This window comes from Schistocerca piceifrons, chromosome 4 (assembly GCF_021461385.2).
Source record: "Schistocerca piceifrons isolate TAMUIC-IGC-003096 chromosome 4, iqSchPice1.1, whole genome shotgun sequence".
Taxonomy (NCBI): Eukaryota; Metazoa; Arthropoda; class Insecta; order Orthoptera; family Acrididae; genus Schistocerca; species Schistocerca piceifrons.
The window spans coordinates 444,028,642-444,054,829 of NC_060141.1; the positions used below are offsets into that span (position 1 = coordinate 444,028,642).

At 42.6% G+C, this 26,188-nt stretch overlaps 1 protein-coding gene across 1 annotated transcript in view; it reads left to right on the forward strand.

Annotated features, from left to right (window-relative positions):
• Positions 1-26,188, forward strand: part of LOC124795904 (hemicentin-1-like) — a 1,325,431-nt gene that overhangs the window by 980,443 nt on the left and 318,800 nt on the right. Inside the window, exon 8 of the mRNA XM_047259983.1 lies at positions 42-172. Coding sequence (XP_047115939.1) covers positions 42-172 — 131 coding nt within the window. The remainder of the gene's footprint in view (positions 1-41; positions 173-26,188) is intronic.

A 26,188-nucleotide genomic window follows, 5' to 3' on the forward strand; every position in this document is an offset into this window, starting at 1 on the left:
ACCTGTTTATTGATCTCTGGCCTCATCTTTCCACGTTACAGACGCGCCAGCTGTCTCGGTGAGGCTGGACTCCGACACGGGGCAGACGATTTTCAAAGAGGGGGACAACGTGAGGCTGACGTGCGAGGTGAACTCAAACCCGCAGCCGGACACCGTCAGCTGGTTCCACGAGGTAAGTTGCAGCAAGAGCCAAATACGTTGGACTTGTGCTCTGACGAACGAGTGTGCGATACAATTGCGGACGTAGTTCCTGAAAATACCTATTTTCTTCGTAAGTTAAAATCTGAGTATTTTGTCCTATTGGATTAACTGAACCTAAATTTGCACTAGCGTCCCTTATCAGACATAGCTGTGAACCCGCGAGTGCAATACCATGTCTTGTTAAAATTGCGAACGTAGATTACGTTGATTTCGGTGATCGGTTATCAGAGAAAACGGAGCCACTAATGCCTCTTCCTTCACGCATTATTTCAACTTGTGATTACTGCGTACTTATATAATGATTTGGAACTATAGTATTGTGTATTTAAACCGGTGACCTACAAACGACTGAGAGGCTTCGTCCCGCCTAGCCCTCAGTGGTTCACAACCCCAAAACAGGCCACAGCAGTTCACCCACTCCACCGCCCCGCACCGAACCCAGGGTTATTGGGCGGTTCGCCTTCAGTGGACAACCCCCTTCCCCGGGAACGTCTCATACCGGACGGGTGTAACCACAAGTATTTGCGAGCTAATCATGGTGTACGCGTACGTGGAGGCAGTGGTTGCGCAGCAATCGCCGACACGCCGACATAGTGTAACTGAGGCGGAATAAGGGGAACCAGCCCGCATTCGCCGAGGCAGATGGAAAACCGCCTTAAACACCATCAACTGCCTGGCCGGCACACCGGATCTCGACACTAATCCGCTGGGCGGATTCGTGCCGGGAACCGGCACGTCTTCGCGCTCGGCTAGCCGGGCGGGCTGGAACTTAGTTGCTTGCGATCTATAAAAGGGAAACTGTTTTACGGGTGCAGAGATAAAATATTCAGTACACTAAACCTAGCAGAATAGAGCTATCAACCAAGCATGCTATTTACAGATGTGTATTTGCTAATCACATCTCGTATGAGAATGAGTACCTGTAAGCAGCCAAGGCATGGCAGGAGTCCTCTAGATTACTGCATTAAGCTATTCAGCTTAATGTAGTAATGTAATTAAGAACACTCAAGCTGTCCACCAAATAAACAATTCGGTACGAGGTGATTCCAACACGATAATACCACTTAAATTGCTGTGGTCAAAGAGAGGCAATTTTCACCTCTTTCTACTGATCATGTCTGAATATTTCGAGTGTCCACGGTTGATAGACAACGTTGTGGTCAGTAATAATGATGATGGGTTCAGACCGAGCAGACACAAGGAAAGATTATGTCATTCTGAAGCAAAATGCCGTATTTCATAGTTGTAGTAGTGTGCCCTGTCTGCTACGAAAACACAGTAATGCAGTAGGTATCAGAATCGCTTAGTTTTTCGGATCAATAATCTAATTCACTCTAGGAGAATGCAGAACTATCCCAATTTAGACAACGCTTGGCGTATAAAAGTATCATTAACTTAGGAATATATTTCTTATATAATACGAGTACCACAATACTTTTTTAGTTACTTACCCTTTGTTGCCTGAATATCAAGAAAATGATGCACTCAATTGAGCTGTAAAATTTTTACACCATTTTATATCGATAAAATAATATTGGCTGAAATCTGGTTGGTCTTTCTGCTGTTGATTAACGTATAGAGAGCATGAACGCCGAGGAAGTAAAGAGTTGAAGTTTGGTGTTTTCTTCAGTTTTTTCTGCGTTTGGGCTACCAATAAGACATGGATTCTGAAGCTTCGACCAATGCGTAAACTTTGTTTAGCTAACAGTTGTGCCTTAATTTTATTTTAGTACGGTTACACGCTTAGTAAGAAAATTTTTCTAATCAATTTATCACAAAATGAATGACTGAATGTGGTCACGAGGCTTTTTATTTTGAGTATCATAGATGAAGTTTGAACACAACAAAAGGATTTCCTCACCAGATACAACCTACTCTCAAGTGATTTTTCATTATGTTTCGGTATTGTGCATTAAATAGCTCCACTTAGTAGACGTTCCTCATTTACATGTACGATGCAATATAACAATAACAATTCATGGTGTATTTATTATAAATAACATATAATCCTACGAATATGACTTCTGTCTTACGTATAAGATATGTAAGTGGAACATTTTGTTATTAATTTACGATAACACTTCCGTTTAATTTAATCACACCAAGGCCCCAGACCTTTTCCAAGTATTCTTTATCCCCTTGCGCTTCTTGAATAGTTTATACGCCATTACTAGCAGAAATTTTTTACAGGAATGAATTATGGATTTCCAGTATGCTGGGTTAGTTGCAGGACAGCGACTTGTGTAAACCAGTTCGATGTAGAAACAGTCACAGTCACAAGATTCGCTTCTTATTTAATTGATGATCAGTTTCGGGTTACCTGAACCCATTTTTAAATCGTCCAGACTGACAGAACAGTATTTTCGAAATAGCATATTAACCAAGTCAATATGTGTAAAAAAGACAACTATACAACTTCAACCATGAACAGTAACAGAACGAACTTGTATAGACTAGAAATGAATTAGTCTTTCTTCTCTGTCGGTTTTAGCACCGAGACCACAGTCTCCCTAAACTCTGTCTTCCATCCTCCCCCCCCCCCCCCCCCGCCTCTCATCCATGATTTTTAGATTTTCATCTTCTTTATTGTACCGAATTACACATTGTATGCATCTAGTATCTAGTATTCGTGTTCTGGTTGTGACTTTGGCGTATTTATCTGACCTATTGTTGTTGGCATTGTTTAACTACCGTCGGTGATGACAACCACTCTATTACTGAGGTGTTCCTAGTAACTTACTTGCTTTTGCTTCATTTTCGACTGTCCAGGAATCTTTATCTCCATTACAATCATTTCACTATCGCTCACTATATCTAAATTGAGCTTTTGCGTTTCTCTTTTCGGATTACAGTACCACATTCAAACTTCTGGCTTTGCAAGTTCCGACGCAGAGAATATTAGCCTTTCGTTACTTTTTCAGTCTTTTTCTCATGGCCCTTCCCCCTTGGCAACCCCTTTCCGAAGATCAGAAATCCCGAATCTTTTGCCAATGGAGCTATCATCATGACAATTTTCAATTACGCACGTTACCTACGGATATACATTGTCTTTGATGCAACGGTTTCCAATGCTTTCTGCATCCCCACGCCATTTATCGTTGATTGTTCTTCCACCACTTACGGGTAGGTTCCCATCTCTGAGCAAGAGGGTGACACAAACATCCGTCCGCTCCTGGGTCCTCTTTGACAGGTCTTTGGCAGAACATGGGTGAATCGGCTGCTATTGATATGAATTTTGTTCCTGATTTAAGCAGTGGCTGGTTTCGAACCTGAGACGCAAGTCGTTTCAAATGTAGTACCCTAGACGACGATGACGACTCGTATGAAATTACAAATTGTCGAAGACTTCCAGAAGGGCAGCTGGTTAATCATAGATCGGTGTTGCACCTGCTTCAGTTAAGTCATGCATAATAAGGAAACGCAAAACAGCACCTCATCCATTAAAATAATCCACAGTACGTAAACGCATAATACACTGGGAGTAGAGGACCGATTATATTTTACCTCGTTGAATGATATTGTGTACAGTACGGTCTTGCACCGTTCATATTAATGGAGACGTACAATAAAATGAAGAGTCTGATTGTAGTTCGCTTAAATGTTTGGCAATTAATCGGTAGAAACATAACAACCTCAAAATATCTAGGTGTATCCGACCGGATCTACTTAATGTGAAAGAGCACGTAGAACTAGTTATACATACAACAGATGCCAGTCTAAGATTTATTCGAAGAATGGTAACTAAATGGGATTCACCGATGAAATAAATTGCTCCTATAAGCCTCTTACGACCGATCCGTGATTATGTCTCTCCACAATTAAACCCTTATGTAGTTTAATTAATACAACAGGGATGGAAAGGAAAGAGATGCGTTTCGTCACAGTTCGTTTAGCAAGCATGACAGCGTCATGGAAATGTTCGTCAGACTCTACAGGCAAACCCTGCAAAAAAAAAAAAAAAAAAAAAAAATGAGGCTTACAAATACGAGATCGAATGTTCCCAGTAACGTAGAAACATTTCAGTACCTTTCATAAACATGAAGCAAAATAGTCACGACAGAAAAATCATATACAGGGTCGCAAGCGCCATTCGCGAAAGGAACAGGAAGATTGTGAAGTGGTTGTGGTACCTAAGAACTCTCCCCTCCCCCCCGCCCCACCGTCACCACCATCACCACCAGCAGACTTACCCATAACATTCTGTGCCGCGCGGGGTAGCCGCGCGGTCTCAGGCGCCTTTGCCACGGTTGGCACGGCCCCTTCCGTCGGACGTTCGAGTCCTCCCTCGGGCATGCGTGTGTGTGTCGTCCTTAGCGTAAGTTAGCTTAAGTTAGAAACAATCCTGTTGGAAGAACTTCGGCAACTGAGCATTATACCAGAGGTTGACAATACTGCTTCAGTTGTAAATTTCTTTTATTATCACGACCGGTTTCGGGCTCTCATAAGCCCATCCTCGGGTGTGGCAACTGTGCTTTGGCCCCCGAGCGCTGCGGTGGACGTGTACTAGACGCGGTGTGGTACTTATGAGCGCAGAACAGGTGATACACATAAGGAGCACACCGAGCCTAGTACACGTCCACCGCGGCGATCGGACCGAGCGAGGAGGCGTAGTGGTTAGACACTGGACTCGCATTCGGGAGGACGACGGTTCAATCCCGCGTCCGGCCATCCTGATTTAGGTCTTCCGTGATTTCCATAAATCGCTCCTGGCAAATGCCGGGATGATTCCTTTAAAAGGGCACGGCCGACTATCTTCCCCGTCCTTCCCTAATCCAATGAGACCGATGACCTCGCTTTCTGGTCTCCTTCCTCAAAGAACCCAACCCAACCCGCGACGATCGGGGGCCACAGCACAGTTGCGACACCTGAAGATGTGCTTATGAGAGCCCGAAACCGATCGTGACGATAAAAGAAATTTACAACTGAAGCGGTGTTTTCAACGTCTGGTAGTTTAAGTTAGATTAAGTATCGTGTAAGCCTTGGCACCGATGACCACAGTAGTTTGGTCCCATAGGAACTTACCTTACAAAAAAAAAAAAAAAGAAAAGAACTGTAAAGGGGCTATTGTGAAAAATATCGAGCGTGAAATGCAATACCCACATCTCTCGAGTTTGAAGATACACTCAATGTAAGATCTATATTGGGACACGCGTTCCACTGTCAGCTAATAACACCCAAATAAAATCCTTTGCTTCGCCAACTACAGTTTCCTTCTGAAGCATTGTTAGTGAAGGCTGCCAGACTATCCGCCAGTGCGCCGATGGATATCACATTTTACTACACTGTTGCGTAAAAGTATCAAGGGAAACACGGCGAAGAAACTGAAGCTATTTCTTTGCTTCTTCAGGCGATGCTGCATAAAAATGCAAAGGCTCCGGCCTACTTATTTATTGATACAACATCGGCCTCCGTTCTTGACTTCGACTTAGCCACAAGATATTCGCCTAGGGAGCAACTGAATATTTCAACTTCTCGGATGCCACAGCGGCAGAATTGGTAATGCGCATTAAGAACTCTCGGTCACGGTTGCGCTGTGTGCGAGATTGATTTTTTTCGCCTCCTCTTTTTTTTCTTTCCTTTCTTTACGTCTCTTCTTCCTGCGCCTAGAGAAAGACATTACTCCTCTTGCCGGCCGGAGAAAAGACCTCGTCGCGTTGTTGTTTATTTATCTCGTTTCCACTACTTCCGCGTCGATTTAATTTTTCTCCATTAGAAGCAGCAGCAGGCTGGGCTTCCGCGCCCAGAGTGGGACCGGGGAAATTCTCGGATGGGTAATTTCGGCTCTCAACTTAAAAGGAATTTCGAATGGCCCCCGCCGACGTGTTTTCGCGCTCCGAGATAAAGCTGGCAAACGCATTTATTTTCGGGTCGGAGCGTATTGGGAAATCATTAAATGTCCCTCTGTCCTGGCGCGCTCCCGTCATCCACTCCCGCCAAGGATAATGTTGCCATTGTTTCCAGGGGAACAGCGCGACCGGAGTAGGGGCTGAGTGGGAGGTTGGAGTGGAGTTGGAGTAGGGTAGGATGGCTGTGGTGGGGGCAGGGATGAGCCGCGCGGGTGTCGGCGGATATAATCCCGGCGCTGGCTGGAGGGCACCCCGCGGCCAGCTAATATTCGCTCCGGAGACAGCCGCCGGTCTAATTAGTCTGCAGCCTGCCGCCACGTCGAGGGCTGCAGCCGCCCTGGAGGAGGGCCGCTGCACCTGCCTGGACAGCACTTGCCCGGCTGCAGCGCCCGCCCACTACCTGCCGCCCCGAGCACAAAGACGTCGCAGCGCAATCTTCGCTAGGTTCGCCCTCCAAATGATGGCTTCGGTCTCTACCGAGTAAATATAATTAGACAGCAGCTACTCAGGGAGGACCAATGCGGGCTGTAATTATCCCATGGCACGGCATGGGCTAATCCGTTAACGCGGAATCGATTTTTTTTAAAAAAAAACTTTATTAATACAATAACGATGATGCAAAATACAGTACTGTAACTATGATACAATACAGTACAATACAATATGATGATACAAAATAACCCACCACCTTAACTAATTAGTGGGTCTTTTTATAATACAGAAACAAAAGTAGCCTATACTTAATTAAGTGGCACAAAGCTATGGACAAAGTTAATCTGATCTGTTAACCCTTTCGTGGGCAAAATTATTGAGTAGTTTTTTTTAATGAATGGAGAGCAGATAGTAGTTAATAAATAGGTGTATTTATCATTCAGAATATCAAATTTGCTCCAACTGTGAAAGTCAGGTCACACAACAAGGTGGGAAGTATTCTTCCCACTGCCCTTCCTTGGAGTTAAATGACAAAAACAACTTTTTCAACATATGTCGTATTTATTTGATAAATTTACTTTTCTTGTTACAATGCTTGTTCACAATTACTTGCCATGATATTTTCTGAAATATGGGTCTATGCAACGTGGTATTTGACAATATGTACAAACACAGCGAGTGCTCTTTTCCGCAGCATTGGTACTACAATGACGGCACGTCCATTAGGTTTCCCATAAAATGGGTCGATGCTCCCCTACAGCCACATGACGGAAATCTTCAGGTACTTTACCCCTTTTTGCCAGGAAGACAGGTTTTTGTCCATGCCTTTCTTTGGATGAGAAGCCAGCGATTAGTTGTCTGGCTAGATGGATCCTGTATGTGAGCTGATCATGCTGTCCACTTTCTCTTTTACTTATTTTCCACAGGATAAAACTGCTCACTGCAGCAACGTCCACCAGGAAATAAATTAGTCTGTGCCAACATTTTACAGAACGTCTGCCAATAGCATACCTTTCTCGTAACTGATCAAACTTATCGACACCACCCATTATTTTGTTGTATTCTGCCACAACTTCAGGACAAGAAATTTCTGTACTAGTACCATCCTTGTTTTACATTTTCACTGTGTCTGTTTCTCATGGGTTATGAGTTGAGGACAGGAGAGCGACTGGATGGTTATCCATCCATTTTACTATAGAAATGGCTCCTTTTGTTTCAAACTGGAATTCTCCTCGTTCCAATTTTACGTTTTCCTTCATAAATTTGGGTACATCAAAAGCATTTACCTTATACTATAGCTTTGAGGAAAAAATCACAAATTGTCACGAAAACAGCACTGATAGGCTCCTCTACGGAGCAACACTCAGCCATACAATGCCTCTGCGCGAAGGTACAGCAAAAACGGCGGGAACTTCCTATTGGAAGTAGTACCCTATACTGTTCACTAGGTGGTAGCACCGTACAGAGGTGGGAACTGTGAATCGTACGGGACTAGGAGCGAGTTAGTTGAAATGGAAAGCATCTTTCCCACGGCTCACGAAAGGGTTAATCTACTCTAATGCTAATCTACTCTGCAGCGTTACAGTTGTGTCAGATGATCTACAAACCTACTTTTGTGGTTTGCTCATCGAGCTAACACCAGTGAGCGTGCCCCTTGCACTGGGCTGGCGGAATTACTTAAAACCGCTGCAGTTCCTACTCATTCCACCGAGGAATCGATTTACATTTAAAAAAATTTAGTTCCAATTTTGGCCATCGGGTATTAATCTGGCGCTGTACAGAATCTCGTTGATTTCTGCCACCATTCACGGTGAGTCCGTTTGCTAGACTGTGGAAGCTGACTACGAAGCACCATGGGTAACAGTTGATCGACGAAAGAATTAGGAACAAAAACGTTCAGGGAAACGCCAGGAATACAGAAATACAAGACATTTAAGAATGAAGTAAACAGAAAGTGCAGAGAAGGTAAGACGAAATGGCTACATGAAAAGTGTGAAGAAATCGAAAAAGAAATGACTGTCGAAAGGTCTGACTCAGTATATAGAAAAGTCGGAACAACCATCGGTGAAATTAAAAGCAAGAACGGTAACACCAAGAGTGTGACGGGAATTCCTCTGTCAGATGCAGAGGAGAGAGCGAATAGGTGGATAGAGTACGCTGAAGGCATCTATCAGGAGGACGGCGTGTCTGACAACGTGATAGAAGAAACACGAGTCGCTAGGAAACGGGTATGCGATTCACTATTAAAATCGGAATTTCAAAGAGCTTTGAAACATTTATGATCAAATAAGGCAGTAGGTATGTATAACATTCCCTCGTAATTTCCAAAATAATTTGGGGGAGGAGGCAACAAAACCTGCTCGCTGTACTGTGTCGAACGTATGAGACTGGCGACATACCATCAATTTTCAGAAAAACATCATCCACACAATTCCCAAGCCATGAGATTCGACTAAACCAACAATTATCAAGCAATTTGCTTAACAACTCATGCATCCAAGTTGCTGATAGGAATAATTTACAGAAGAATGCGGAAGACAATTAAGTATCTTTTAAATGACGATCGGTTTGGCTTTAGCAAAGGAAAAGGCATCTGAGAGGGAATTCTGGCACGGTTGTTAGTGCAAGCAAGACAGAAGAAAAATTAAGACACGTTCATAGGATGTGTCGTTCGCCAATGTAAAATGGTGCAAAATTATCGCAATTCTGAGAAAAATAGCGGTAAGGGTCAGGGAAAGATGGGTAATATACAAAAAGTACAAGAACCAAGAGGGAAAAACAAGACTGTAACATCAGGAAACTAGTGCTCGGATTAGAAAGGTTTCGTAAGACAGGGATGTAGTCATCGCCCCTATGGTTTAATCTATACACAGAGGAAGCAATGACGGAATAGAAATAAATGAGCAGTCTAATGGATATGGAATATGGACAGAATTAGCACAACTGAAAACAGCAAAAAATTAACATCGGAATAGGAGATGACAAGGTAAAAAATGATAAGGATTTCTGCTATCTAGGCAGCAACATGAACTATGATGCCGCATGACTAGCATTTTCTGAAAAGAAAACCCAGCCAGCAGAAGTCTTCTAGTGGCAAACAAGGTTCCTAAATTGAGAAAGAAATTTCTTAGACTGTACGTTTGGAGCGTGGCATTGCACTGTAGTGAAATATCGACTGCGGGGAAACTAGAATAAAAGAGAATCGAAGCGTTAGAGATGTGATTCTACAGAAGCACGTTGAAAATTAGGTCGACTGATAAGGTAAAGAATGCGGAGTTCTCAGCAAAATTGGGAAGATAGGAATATAGTGACGGAAAATAATCGCAACATCAAGCAAGAATAGTGCGAGATGAACGAACGTTGGTAGGTATGTTTCTATATCTGAAACAATATATCTATTCGAATCTCGCGCAAGTTGCATAGGAGTGGCGCTTAGCGTCACTACGTGAATGCAGATCAGGTTTGCTTTAAATACACTTTGTAACGGTAGTGAGCGTCAGCTACCTTTGATGTAGGACGTGGTGAGTTGTCGTTAGTCAAGAATGGCTTTAAGGCGAATAAGCCACCATTGTCATCACTTCACTAACTTTGCACAAGATCGTGTAATCGAGCTACGAGAAGCTGGATGTTCCTTCTGCGGTATCACAGAAAAAGAGGAATGTAGCTATTGCACATGATTCTTGGAGTAGACTGGGCTGCAGACGGTCACGTCGCACTGCCGAGAGGGCGTATGGCTCTGTAGCATCGTACTACAGCTGTAGCAGCAATCTTAGCAGTACGTGGCACCACAGTGACACAACTAACTGTTACCAATTCGTTCCTTCAAGGACAGCTCCTAGCCAGAAACACTGCAGCGTGCATTCGACTGACCCCACACTACCGCCGTTTGCGAGAGCTCACTGGACGGCAGAGTGGGGGTCTGTTGTGCTTTCTGAAGAAAGCTGGCCAGTAATGGCTACCAGGAGAAGGCCAGATGAGAGCCTACAAGTAACATGTCTGCGTGCTAGGCACACTGGACCTACACGTGGATTTATGGTCTAGGGTCGCATGACAGCAAGATCACTCTCGCGGTTATTCCACTCACCATGATTGCAAAACTGTAACGTTACTATGGTGATCCTACCTGTTGTGCTACCATTCATGAACAGCTTCCCAGCGGGGTGTTTTCCAACAAAATAACGCTAGCCTACAAACCGCCGTTGTAACCCAACATGCTCTAAAGAGTGTCACATGTTGTCTTGGCCTGCTCAGTCACCAGATCCGCCTCGAATACAGCACATATGGGACATCATCGGTACATAACTATACTGTCTTACACAACCAGCGTTAAACGTTCCTTTAATAACTGACCAAGTGCTACACGCATGGAACTCAATACCACACACTGACATGTGACACTAGTACAACAAAACGTACGCACATCTGCGTGCTTGCATTCAATATTCTGGCGATTACACTCGTTACTAATGTCCAGCAGTTCACATTTGCACTGGTTTATCCCGCGCTTACATTAACCTGTGATCTTGCTACGTTAATCACTTAAAAATGTTATCTACACAAATGTATTCGCCAAATTTCATTACTCGGTATTAATTAATTTTTGGTGCTGCGTTTTTTCCCGTCATTGTAATTAGAGGGCAGCGTCTCACTGATGTCCAGTGATCCATCCAGGCAGAGGCACCTGCTTTACAACAGAAAGCCGCCACCATGAGAGGGCAGTTCAGTTATTCAGAATAAGTCGGTCATGTTTCTGTGTTGTGGGTCACCTGACCTAATTTTTTGTAGGACGAAAGAAAAGGTGGAAAATACATTAATTCTTTTAAGTATTAGATTTATTTTCTGTAAATTGGCTCAAAAGTAAAGTGAATATTTTCTTTACAACGGATCTATGAACAGTTTATAATTTTTTCTCCGCAAAAATCTAACAAAATCAATTTTCTTAATGGCTGCGTGTTTATGTGCACAAAATCACAATAAAAGATCGTTTGTACAAATTCTCAGTTGAAACAGTCTGTTCTGCTAACAACTGGAGGGTGTCTCAAAATGAACAAAAAGATTGCTACGGAACCACAATTGGCTTTCCACTCTCTGTACAGCTTACAACCACAAGCTAAAACCGGGCCCAAGATACAAAAAAAAAAAAAAAAAAAAAAAAAAAAAAAAAAAAAAAAAAAAAAAAAAAAAATAAAGACATTGGAAAAGGGGACACAAGTTGCGAAATTTTCTTCGCAAACAGTGAGCTGCCCAGAGCAAAAGCGCTAGCGCTAAATAGACGACACTTAACTCAATCGATTCAGCGTGAACTGCCATGTTTACCAGGTACGGTGTTATCTCTCAGCCACGCATCCTCGCAATGGCTCGTCGACTAAGTAATATTCGTCTCTGCTCCCAGAAAACTGACTCCTGGGGCGGAAGATTAAATGGGCGGGGGCTGCGAATAGGTGGCGTCGTGAGGCGGGCCGAGACAGTCCGTGAAGTTGCGGTAACACTGTGTCCTGGACGGCTCAGTAGTTACTGCACCTGGTCTAGAAGCAGGAGATTCCGGGTTCCAATCCTGGTCCGGAACACAATTCCACAAGTCGCCGCCAATTCTGCGTAACGTCCCAATGCAGACGACAACAGTGATTCCCCCCCCCCCCCCTTTCCTTTCTTCCCCTCTCCACTTTCAACCAAATTTAATAACTTTCGCCACTGTGGCTACCAAGAATACGTCTCAAGACGATGAGACGCTGGGCAAGGGTTCTAAAACTTGTCCAGTACTACTTACAGTATGCCCATTAATTAGCCAGAGGTTGGTACACTGTGTCTGCTATGTCGCCACTCAATGATTTGGACATTTTCGATTTTACGCTGTATCACCTATGCTGACGACTCTTTTGATTGACTGACTTCATCTGGACAGTTATATTCTAAAATTTTCCCACACTGGACACGGCACAATGTCTCTGTCACATATTTGCAACCGCCAATAGGAAATACAGATTCGTCACACCAGAAATGCTCAGGGTACCTGTGGACGCACAGCTATCTACCAAGACCGTGGCGCATCGAGCAGACTAGCAGGGGAGAGCTTAAGCCGTTCTGTATTCATAGCGCTGCGACCACCCAGGTCCTTCTCTGTGCTCTCCCAGGCCTGCCTCAGAGAACCGGAATTCACCATTGTTACACATTACACAACTACAGCTCTGGTCATGCGTATTGACAGGCTGCTGTTAATGCGCTGTTGCCGGACCACTAGCCACAGGCACTTGGTAGTCACATGCGTCTTTATTACTCGTTGTAATAGTCTCTGCCTTGCCCAAAATCCTTATAATTATACTTTTACGGCGAAATATTGATTTAGACCATATCAGCCGTATCGTTACGTAAGCAAAGTGCTCGTAAATTATTTGAATTTGAAAACAATTTAAAACCGTTCTCCTTCAGTTCGTTATTTGCAGTATACAGTTGTACAATTATTATACACAACATTAGGTATTATATATTTATATGAAGTGTAAATGTGTTTGAATCACTGACAGAAACCCATATTAGAGTAAAAAATATAACTACTGCTATTTCAAGCAAATTATTACGCTAAAAGAAGTACATAATTGATGAATATGGCTCTAAGCGCAGTGTTGGTAACTTTAAGACAGCTGGAATCTAGATCTGAAATAAAACCAGATTACTAGGTCACTGATTACTGTAAACACCGACCTTGTTTTTCAAATCATTACACTAGCTGAGCTCACCAGTTTCCCATGCGAATGAATACAAAACGTAAATAGTACAATTGAAACGTCCCCTTAGAAAAATTATTGAATTACTGTGCTGGTAAACCCCTTACGTTATTTGATTTTCAAACAGCTGAGCAGAACTGAACGTACTCAGACCTTTCTCTCTCTACTTTTTCTGATCATCACTAAACTGACACACAATATTTTTAGCGCAACGCAATCTGACTTTCAAAAATCCCTACAAAAGAATGGCCCTGACTAACAATAACCTATATCATTCATGAATCACTTACCTCACAAAAATCTTCGTTACTCGAACTACTACAATACAACGAGCGCCAATAGTGCCAGCTAAGTAAAAGATTCTAACTACTGAAGGCACTAACTACTGATAGGCATAGCTAGCAAATAAAAGATTTTCATAGAGAACAAACAATGTATTTACCTTAATAGCATTCTAAAGTCATTATATATATATACTAGTGGACCCGACAGACGTTGTCCTGCATTTTTTGTTTGATTTTTAAATGATACCCATCTTCTCCTTCTTCCCAAAATGTCAATGGATATTTCAAAGCGTCGTAACAGCGATGACTGTCTTCAATCGTATGCACTGTCTTATATCTGTATTGGATTCGTATATCTCGACGTTCAAATGCGTCGCCAACCATAGCAACTGCAACTTCATTAATGGTCGGGTCATTATATCGGCTCGCGTGCTGCCCAGATGGTACTTTGTCTGCTGTATAGTTGTCGTTTTGCAGTCTGTTTGAAACGGTATTGAACAACTGGACCAACTGGTTGTGATTCTGTAAAAACGGTTCTAAAATACCCACAATTTCTCACTCCTCCATCTGCTCGATATGGTTCTACTGGCAGCTGCTCCTCATCACCCATGAAATACATTTGCAGAAATTTTGAATCGGTATCGGCATTAAAGAACCAATTTGATGACACACTTGGCCCTGAATCTTAAACGTTGAATGAAAATTGCGACCATCCTCATTCCGAACGGTTTTTGTTGCTCACAAATGATGTCACTTGAAAGCATGAATTGAGTGGTTCCGGCGGCGAATTCAATGGTGGCAATACAACTTTTCCAGACGCGCAGCAGAAACCGGCAGATTCACCTTTGTATTTGAGTGCATGACAGTGTTGGCATTGTTTGTTCATAGCACCGATTACAATTTGTGAATGTGACGAATAGTCGATGTCCGACTTATATTCAAACGCAAGGCGAAGAAGTGATGCACGTGTCAATGTGCGATACACTTGCAAACGCTGTTGTTCACGTGTTCTGAATGTGTCGGTGAATCGTTGACGGGCCAGTCTTTGTCTCAATGCATTAGCTCGAAGGCGTTCGTTGCGTTGCTCTTGACTTTCATTAGCACATCTGATTGCAGCCTGGTTTCTTAAATTTTCATTGTCCGTCAATTGATCTTCTGCCGATCTATTTAACCGACGGCTCTGGACTAATTGTGAATTCCGAGTCCGTCGACCAATTTTCACTCCTCATCCACGATGACATGGAATTGTTTTATGTATGTAACTTATATGTGGATATAATACACTTAATATTCACTGAAATGTGACACCTGAAATTTCAAAAGAGACCGTAAAAAAAAGAAAATGGCAAAATAACGAAACACACATAATATAATACACTCAAATTAAAATGTCGAAAAATAAACGAAATTCTATGCACGTAACTTATGTCTGAATATAATATGCTCAATATTGCACACAAAAATGCAACGCCACCTAGCGTGCTGATTTAAGAATGTAAATTTTCCAGGCCCCCACTTGAATGCATACACAAAAATTCATTCAAGTCGATCCAGTCGTTTAGTTGCAATATGGATAAATAACCTAGATAATGACTGCAGCGCCATCTGGCGGGGTCATTCGTGAATCTAAACCGTTCAGGGTGCCACCCAAACGAATACAAAAAAATTCATTGAAATCGGTCCAGTCGTTTAGGAGGAGTTCAGTGACATACACACGTACAGTAGAATTATATATATATATATATATATATATATATATATATATATATATATATATATATATTTCTGTGACATCCAATTAAACAAATTTCCTTTTTCTGGCGGACACACGTCCAGACCGTCTGCTCACAACTCTGGCATCTCTCTCCCCACATCCACCACTGCTGGCGGCTCACCTCCAACTGCACAACGCTACGCGCTGTTCACATCCAACAGCCCAACACTACAATAGCGATTATTCCAACAATGAGTCCAACCAGCCACAGACAACACCCAGCACAGTCAGCGATTTTCATACAGAGCACTAAATGGCATTAACAACATAAAAACCTAAAAAGCCTACTTACACAATATTTTATTAAATTATTACTTACGAAGTGTTCATGTTGTAAGTAGACAGTAAATTATAAGAAAAGTGTAAAATGTCACAACCATCCAGTCGTCTTCACTTGTGTCATCTTCCTCATCGGAATTTTCTTATTTCTCTTGTTCTTTGCTGCTCTCATCATCTATGGTTGTTGAGTAATCAATGAAGTTGATGATTACCGAGTGACTCCTTCCTCAAAGTATTTCCGTAGATTTTCTGCATGCTGAACACGTTTACGCCACTGCTCGATTGCGAAGTTTTCCAAGGTCTTGTAAAGTAAACACTCAACATTAGCGATTTTACACGTGTTGTTTCTCTTGGTCTGGGCCGAAATGAGCTCAGACGGGTTGTACTGGCAATATTCAGGTGGTAAGGGTACCGCTTGGTGCCATCTTTCATTTGCCAGTACATCTAGCTTATAAATTTATTCTTATTTGTTTAAATGAACCTCGGCCGACATTTCATGTGTTGTTTTCGTAGGTGATAAGCCAATATTTTTCGTGGTTAGCCAAGCAGCTGTCAGCCTTCTGTGTTTTCGTTGTTGGAGCTCGGTTCATAACTACTGAATGATACTTGGCTTCGTCCATGACGATGATGGAACTTCCCTCCAATAAATGTACCAAATACGACTAACAGGAGTTACTGGAAGCATACAGAGAAGGGCAGCACGAGTGGTCATAGGTTTCCTCGATCCGTGAGAAATTGTCACAGAGGCATTTAAGACACTGAAGTTGTAGGTAGACCCTTGAAGACAGATGTAAACTATGCCGAGGAAGTCTACTAACGATGTTTCAAGAACCGGCTTTGGAAGATGGCTCTAAGTATATCTTACAACCACCTACGTATCGCTCACAAGATTGGGAAAATTACTGTACGCACAGAGGCATTCGGTCAATTGTTCTTCACGGGCTCAATAAGTGAATGGAACGGGAAAAAACCCAAATAATTGGTACATCAGCCACGCACAACACGGTGGTTTGCAGAGTGTAGATGTACATGTAGAAATACAAGAATATGGTCTCAAACCAATTTTTCAACTCAGCAATATTTATTTCCGAATGGTAATTTTATAACTTTTTTTTTGTTGCTTCATCTGTAAACTAATGTACTTTATTTAAGAAAACCACTCTTCGAGGACACCACATGTCCAATAATCAGCCTTGCCCCTTTCCCAATAGGTACCTTTGTGCCCCCATTTCGGCTGCAGTTGTGCCAGATGTACTTAAGTTAACGGTTTTGAGTAATCCAAGTTTCATCCAAATAGAATATAGGTCGCGTGTCACCTGAAGTACGCAGAGAATTCATCGTGAGCAAAAACTAAATTTTGAAGACCTCTATGTCATTGCATTCAGGTAAAAATCGACAATGGTCATTCTGATTATTGTATTTAAATACTATACCTTTTAATATGCGTCCAACAGATCTAGCAGGTCCAGTAAAATTTATTTTTCAATTAACGTGTTTCTCAATTCGGTTGATGTTGGGACTCGCTATTGTAAAATTCATAGACAATCCACCAGGCAACGCCATTATCAAAGTCGTTTACTTTTGTTAGTGAATTGTGTTGTTTAATATTTTTCCTGGGAGAATCGAACATTGGGGGTATTCCTGACCACTCACGCGTTAGATAGTTCTTAAACGAACGCCAGAAGCACAAATAGCCTATACGTTACCGAAGTTTTCTCTTACAATATTTCTTTTCTCGGAAACATAACCTGCATTTCTTGATACCATCAGTACTTCGGTAAATCTTTCCTAGCAGGCGTGGCTGTTAGATGCTAACATTTGATCATCATTGCCTACGAGAAATTTTAAATTTTTACAGAAATTATGTTTAAGGATTCACTTTGCCCCAGAAATTCGATTGCCTCTTTCCGGCTCATTCTTCTTGCTGCACATTTCGTCTTGTTGGAGTTGTTTGCAAACTCCAACAGCATTGCTCAGGGGAAATCTCTGTTTCTCCTTGCTTTCCTATTTTCAACTTAAACAGTCAGTTTCATTTAGTAAACAACTTGCACAAACAATACCCCAAAATACACTTCTTTATTTCTAGGTAAACTGAAGAAACTAATAACTCAGCTTTTTATTATTTTTTGAATCAACAGTCTTCTGATTGGTTTGATGCCGCCCTCTACGAATTCCTCTTCTGTGCCAATCTCTTCATCTCAGAGTAGAACTTGCAACCTACGTCTTAAGCTATTTGCTGGATGTATTCCAGACTCCGTCTTCCTCTACAATTTTTGAGCTCTACATTTCCCTGTAGTACCATGAAAGTCTGTCGCTGATGTCTTAACAGATGTCCTATCACCCTGTCCCTTCTTTTTGACAGTGTTTTCCGCATATATCTTTCCACTCCGATTCTGCGCAGAACCACTTCTCTCCTTACTTTATCAGTCTATTCAATTTTGAACATTAGTCTGTAGCACCACATCTCAAATGCTTCGATTCTCCTTTGTTCCGGCTTTCCCACGGTCCATATTCCACTACCACACAATACTGTGCTCCAGACCACATTCTCAGAAATTTCTTCCTCAAATTAAAGCCAATGTTTAATTCTAGTAGACTTCTATGGACCAGGAATGCCATTTTTTCCACTACTAGTCTGCTTTGTTTGTGCTCCTTGTTCCATCCGCCAATGGTTATTTTGCTGCCTGGTTAATTTAATTCCCGAACTTCATCTACTTCGTGACCATCAATCCTGATGTAAAATTTCTCGGTACACTCATTTCTGCTACTTCTCATTAATTTCGTCGGTTCTTCGATTTACCCTCGGTCCATATTCTCTAGTCCTTAGACTGTTCATGTCACTTGGCAGATCATGTAACTCTTCTATATTTCCACTCGGGTTAGCAATGTCATCAGGAAATCGTATCATTGATATCCTTTCACCTTGAATTTTAATCCCGCTTCGGAACCTTTCTTTCATTTCTATCATTGCTTCTTCGATGTACAGATTGAACAGCAGGGGTGAAAGACTACATTCCTACTTTACATGCTTCTTAATCCGAGCACTTGGTTCTTGGTTGTCCTCTCTTATTATTCAGTCTTGCTCTTGTACACCTTTTGTATTATCCATCTCTTCCTACAGCTTACCCTTATTTCTCTCAGATTTTCGTACAACTTGCACCGTTTTACAGTGTCGAACGCTGTTTCCATGTCGACAAATCCCATGAACGTGTCTTTATTTTTCTTTAACCTTGCTTCCATTATCAACTGCAACGTCAGAACTGTCTCTCTGGTGCCTTTACGTTTCGTAAAGCCAAACTGATCGTCGTCTGACACATCCTGTTTTCTTTTCCATTCTTCTGTATATTATTCTTGTTAGCAACTTGGATGCGCGAACTTTTAATCTGATTGTGCACTAATTTTCGCACTTTTCAGCTCTTGGACTCTTCGGAATAGTGTAAATGATGTTTTTCCGGAAGTCAGACGGTACGTCGCCAGGCTCATACAATCTAGATACCAACGTAAATAGTCTATCTATTGCTCCTCCCCCCAATGATTTTAGAAATTCTGATGGAATTTCATGTATCCCTTCTGCCTCATTTGATTTTAAATCTTCCAAAGCTCTCTTAAATTTTGATTTTAACACTCAGTTCCCTATGTCTTCTAAATCGGCAAGTGTTTCTTCTTCTATGACAATAGACAAATCTGCCCCCTCATAGAGTCCTCCAACGTACTCTTTCCACCTGTCCGCTCTCTCCTCCATTTAATTGTGGAACTGTTACCACCCTTGCTTTTAATTTCGCCGAAGGTTGTTTTGACTTTCCTATATGCTGAGTCAGTCTTTTCGACAATCGTTAATTTTTTTATTACCTACACATTTCCATGCGGCCATTTTGTCTTAGCTTCCCTGCACTTCCTACTTATTTCATCCCTTGTATTTCTGTATTCCTGAATTTCCCTGAACTGCTTACTGTGCTATTCGTTACTGCTATGTCAGTAGCCTTACAGAACTCCAAGCGTTTCACATCATTTCTTAGTTCTCCCTTATCCTACTTCTTTGCGTATTGATTCTTCCTGACTTATCTACTAAACTTCAGCATACTTTTCATCACTATTAAATTGTTATCTGAATCTATATCTGCTCCTCGGTACAATGCAGTATCTGATTTCGTAATCTCTGTCTGACCATGATGTAATGTTAACTGAGAGCTTCCCGTATCACCTGGCCTTCCCCAGGTATACCTCTTCCTCTTGTGATTCCTTAACAGAGTATTCGTTATTACGAGCTGAAATTTATTACTGAACTCGATTAGTCTTTCTCCTCTCTTATTCCTTGTCCCAAGCCCATATTCTCCGGTAACCATTTCGTCTACTCCTTCCCCTACAACTGTATTCCAGTTCTACGTGACTAGCAGATTTTCGTCTCCCTTTACGTAGCGTATTCACCCTTTCAATATCCTCCTATATTTTCTGCTTTTCTTCAACTTACGACGTAGGATATATACCTAAACTACCGTTGTCGGTGTTGGTTTGCTGTCGATTCTGTTAGGAGCAACTCTGTCACTGAACTGTTCACAGTAACACACTTTCTGCACTACGTTCCTATTCATAACGAATCCTACCTCGTTACTCCATTTTCTGCTGCTGCTGCTGACCAAAAATCCTTGTCTTCTTTCCATTTCACTTCTCTGACATATACTGTATCTAGATTGAGTTTTTCCATTTATCTTTTGTGATTGTCTATCTGCCTGCAAAGTTCAAGCTTCTGACATTCCACGCCCCGATTGGTAGAACAGTGTCTTCTCGTTGGTTATTCAATCTTTTTCTCATAGTCACCTCCCTTTTGGCAGTAACCTCCCAGAGATACGAATGGGCGAGTATTCCGGAATCTTTTGCAAATGGAGAGATGATGGTGACAGGCCACATGTCATATGGATTGATACACGTTAAGAGTCTTCAGCGCTGTGGTTTCCATTGCTTTCAGCATCCTCGTGCCGCTGATGATTGCTGATTCATCCTCTTTTAGGAGCGTTTTCCGACCCCAAGGACAAGAGGGCCCCTCAAACTCTTTCCATTCCTCCGTCTTCTTTGACAAGGACATTGGCAGAATCAGGGTAGCTTCTTATACCGGAAGTCTTCGGCCGCCAATGCTGATTATTAATCAAAATTTGGGAAATGAAAAATAGCAACTGCGCCAAAATCTACACACCGTCTCGCTACTGTGACTACATATGCCCAGCGTTGCCATTTGGGACTGTCAGAAAGAGAGACACGAAACGCGAGACAAAAGACATGTGCGCCATCACCGCGCTTGCCGCCATCCGCCAGTACGCCTGGTTAGAGCTATAACAACTTATTTCCCTCGAGCACAGTTAAGAGTATCGAGCTGCCAATTTTACTCGTTATCGCCTCACTCGTATATGTGATGGCACTGTCAGATGGCATTGAGAGAGTACCACCGTCTGAAAGATGTAAGGAGAGGCCCGATGTAATTAAATGGTGTAAAGAAGATGCCAATGAAATTCGAAAACACGGATGAGTGTGTCGTGGAACATGGAAGGCGTCCTAGTTCATTGCTGCAACTGACCTAGAAGGATGTGCACTGGCCAGTACTCATGCTCGTGCAGTGTCACGAATGTTGTCCATATCGTGGTCAAGGATAGAACGTTCTAGATTAGGAACGGGATATTTTACCTTGGAGCAGTTTAAACTGGGATACGAAGATCCTTGATTGGTAAGCCAGTGTGCCCTTTTACAAAATTTTTGTTTAACAAAGAGCCTAGTCAGTTTACTTACATTGGTACCTTACAAACAGTTGCATATAGTCATTGGTATTAACCATTAAAATTTTGCCCAGGTACTAAACTTCAAAATTAAAAAAAAAACTATTTTGGGTTTTGACCTTTAAAACAGACAATGCAAACAGTCACTACAATCAGATTTATAAAACTACTGCACACTTTAATCGAAGATTGTAATGAGAACGAAGCAAAATTCAATTATTTAATCTAAACTTAGATTAGTGTCCAGTTGACAATATGGTGAAATGCAAACTCTATTTAGCAGGCCACTCCGCGAGAAAATCGGAATCACTAATAATGAGAGTCGATCAAATAAAAGCGTCCAAAGAAATAGCTGTAACAGTAAATCCAATGGTTTGCTGTATTTATACCTGACACTGCCTTTATCCAGCCGTACAGATAATGTTACAGTGACACGATTTCAGGAAAATGACGTTGGCTCTGCCTGAGATTTAACATCTCAGACAGCTACTTGTACGCTCCAACGCTCTGGCTGGTACCAACTTCCTTTACGACATATATTGAGGTGCCAGAGAAAGTGGTATAGGCACGCATATTCAAATACAGAAATATGTAAACAGCCAGAATACGGCGCTGCAGTCGGCAACGCCTATATAAGGCAACATGTGTCTGGCGCAGTTGTTAGATCAGTTACTGCTGCTACAATCGCAAGTATGAAGATTTAAGTGTGTCTGAACGTGGTGTTATAGTCGGCGCAGGAGCGGTGGGACATAGCTTCTCCGAGGTAGCGATGAAGTGCGGATTTTCCCTCACGAAAATTTCACAAGTGTACTGTGAACATCATGACTCCGATAAAACATCAATCTCCGACATCAATGCGGCCGGAAAAATAACGGGAGCAACGACGACTGAAGAGAATCTTTCAACGTGACAGAAGTGCAACCCTTTCACAAAGTGCTGTAGATTCAGTGCTGAGCCATGAACAATTGTCAGTGTACGAATCACTCAACGAGACATCATCGATATGGGCTTTCGGAGCCGAAGGCCCACTCATGTACCCTTAAGGAGTACACGACACAAAGCTTTAACCCTCGCCAGGGCCCGTCAACAGCGACACTGAGTGTTGATGACATGAAAAATGTTGCCTGGTCGGACGAATCTCGTTTCAAATTGTATCGAGCGGGTGGAAGAGTGTGGAGACAACCTTATGAATCCACCAAACCTGCATGTCAGTTCAAGCTCGTGGAGCCTCTATAATGATACTGGGCGTGTGCAGTTGGAGTGATATGGGGCTCCTGATACGTCTACAAACGACTGTGACAGTAACACTTATGTAAGCATCCTATCTTATCGCCTTCGTCCATTCATGTGCATTATGCATTCCGACTGACTCGGAGAATTTCAGCAGGACAATGCGACACACCGCACGTCCAGAACTGCTACAGAATGGTTTCAGGAACATTCTTCTGAGTGTAAACACTTCCGCTGTCCACCAGACTTGTCAGATATGAACATTATTCAGCATATATTTGATGTCTTGCAACGTGCTATTCAGAGGAGATCTCCGCCCCTCGTACTCTTACGGATCTATCGACATCCCTGCAAGGTTCATGGCACTACTTCAGACATTATTCGAGTCCATGCCACGTCGTGTTGCGACACTTCTGCGGGATCGCCAACATAGGCACGCAAAAGGCTGACATAGTCAGTGGGAAAATTTGACACTTAAGGTATTAAGTTCCTACGGGACCAAACTGCTGAGGTCATCGGTCCCTAGGCTTGCACACTACTTAATCTAACCTAAACTAACTTACTCTAAGGACAACATACACACAGATAGCTCAGGGAGAACTCAAATCTCCGTAGGGGGGTGGCCGCTCGAACAGTGGCAAGGCGCCTCATCCCGAGCGGCTGCCCCGTGCGGTGGCACTTATGGAAATCACGGCTTCATTAGTTAATACCTTAAACTAACACAGTGAGTGAACAAATAGTCCTAGTTCAATGCTCAGAGAGCGCATGCTGGCAGTCACGCGTTTGGTAAACACAGTGTAAATTCCACGCTTCAACTGAAACGCAAACTTAGCGCACAGTATGTCTCTGACATACCACTTAACACCCTAAGGACGCTGGAAATATGGGGAAACTTTGTTCTAATGAAATGTCCCGTAGGTTCCCATGGTTAATCAAACGGCGGAGAAGACTTTAAGATAGCAGCCTTTGGCACGGTCTATCGAATTTGTCGACACCTTGCTGTCTGAAGCGTCTTCGAGCCTGAGGGTGACATTGTATGCCGCAACGCTTTTGCACCACTATTGAGCAAAGTTGCGGGAACTTTTCGGGAAAATTTCGAACTTAGCCTAGCAATGGGAGGCAGCTATGTGGTTTCGAAAAAGTGATACGTTGATTCATTTGCAAAGTGCAGTATGGGGTAAACCAAGGAAAAAATTTATAAGCTCTTCACTAGATGAGATGGGTTTCACATTAAGGAAGTTGAACGAGTGTTCATATCTCTTGGGGCATGCATTTTAGAGCTCAAGCTTACGTGATTTTTTTTTTTTTTTCGTTTTGGTTCATACTACCGCCTCTGGAAATCTATCGACGGAGTTCTGCTTCAGCTAGTATGTGAAACACTAGGCTTGGTTCACACAGCTGCGGCCTACACAATTTGTTCATGTTGAAGACAGGAGCTGCTTCTTCAGTTCTTATAGGATGTCAAAGGTCTGGGAGCGGGTGCTTCTTTCTGACTGAAGGCTTCTCATTTTTGCAGATTTCTATCAACCGAGGAATATTCTCAGTTTATAAGGAGCTAGTAAGATATTTTCTTTATTGCACATGATAAGAAACCAATGTAGAATAGCTGCCATAAACAGATATAGAATTTGCCTGGCTTCAGTTTTTGTAGGACGGTTATACAGTTTCTATTTAAAGTACTACAGTGATATATTTAATCTTGAGTGCCGAATTTTTCATCAGCATTCACTTGAATTCTCTGCATATACTGGTATCCAAAATTAAAGCAACAAAACCGATATCTCCTAGTTCTGTGTCTAATTCACGATATAATCATACAAACTGTCAACAGACGTCAGTACGATCGTGTTCTGCACGGAAGATGGTATACCGGTCAACGGACAACCATGCCAATGTTGACGCCAGGGAGCCTATCAAACAGGGTAGTGTTTGCCGGGTGGACCCACATCCGCAGTCGCTCTGTATGCAGTCACTGATGATGCACTATGGGACAGAGATGACGTCTACCAGACTCTCTGTAGTGGAAGGCCGTAGGAAAAATGGAAAGAGAACAGTCGCAAACTCATGTGGCCCGATGGCTTAATGTGAATCGCTCTGTTGCTTCTGGATGTGGTGAAATTTTATAGAAACGGAAGCTGCATCCCGAAAACCAGGGCGGGGTCGAGCACTTGTAACATCAGGGGACCGTTCTTTGGCCCTAAGGGCACGACGGTACCACCTTAGTATTACAAGGCGATAGGCGGCCGCTACATCCACCGGACGTGTTATATCGAGGCAAATGGTGTACAGAAGGCTTCTGCAGAGTGGCCTTTATAGTCGAAAACCTCCTGTATGTGCATCTTAGACGCGTCTGCACTGAAGGGAACGTCTAGGGTGGAGTCGTCAATATGTCACCTGGACGGACGAACAGTAGGCCAATGTTCTTCTCACATATGAGTCCTGATTTCGTTGGGAGAGTGATTCTCGACGGATTCACATCTGAAGAAAGACGATTTTGTGACACAATCATTGTGGAAAGAGAACGTAATCGAGGAGGATCCCTAATGGTATGGGCAGGGATTATGTTGACAACTCGAACACATCTTCGTGAAATTGTACGGGTGAATCGGCTACTTGAACTGCTGTCAGTTATTGTGACGAGTTCTTCGGACCTTATGGGCGGTTGTCACGAGCTGTTGTGGGCCCAGACTTCGTACTGATGGACGATAATGCTCGGCCTCGTAGAGCACAGGTGGTTAATGTTTCCTTGAAAATGGAAGATGCTGCCCGCATCGCATGGCCTGCTCGCTCTTCGAATATGAATTCCATAGAGCATTTCTGGGATGCGCTAGGGAGACTGGTTCCATCGCGTCATTATCCACCAACCATTCCCTAAGACTGGAGAGCAACTCTGCAGGAAGAATGGGCGTGATTGCTTCAACATGAGATTGATGACACCATTCACAGTATTCCCCGTCGTTGTCAAGCCTGTATTGCTGCGAGAGGTGGACACAACCCATACTGAGCACGTTAACCAGTTGTCAGAATTTGGGTACAAGTCCGAAGAACGTTTTAGTCTATCGTCTTGCGTGTTGCAGTTCCTCGCATTCTGTATTCTTTACATTGTTTCCACTTTACTGTCACATGTTGATAGTGTTTTGGGGGAAAATAAACGCAACCTTGCAAAATTTCCGATTTTTACTTTACTTTTGGGCACCAGTGTGTAAAAGACAATGTCCCGACCGACTGACTCCCTCAGTGACTCATCATCACTCAGTCCAAATCACTAAGAATACACTGTTGAAATTTGCTGAGGGTGTTTCTCTTATTCTGTAGTAGTCGTTTACGATCGAATTTTTCGAAATCCCTTCCATAAAGGGGTGAAAAGTGGATGGAAAGTGTTTTAAGATTATGTCTCTAATAAGACAATTTATAAGCTTGACACACGACAACTGATATTTGGTTTCTTTATCAGACATAAGGACACACGTGTTCCAGCATTTCTGGAAATTTTACTCCTTTCGGGGTTGCCAGTGCAGGATATTGTACAGGAACTGACCTCTCGATTATGTCCCGTAAATATTCAATTGGATTCATGTTGGGCGATCTGGTGACCAGATCATTCGCTCGAATTGTCCAGAATGTTCTTCAAAACGGTGATATGGGACACTGTCATCCA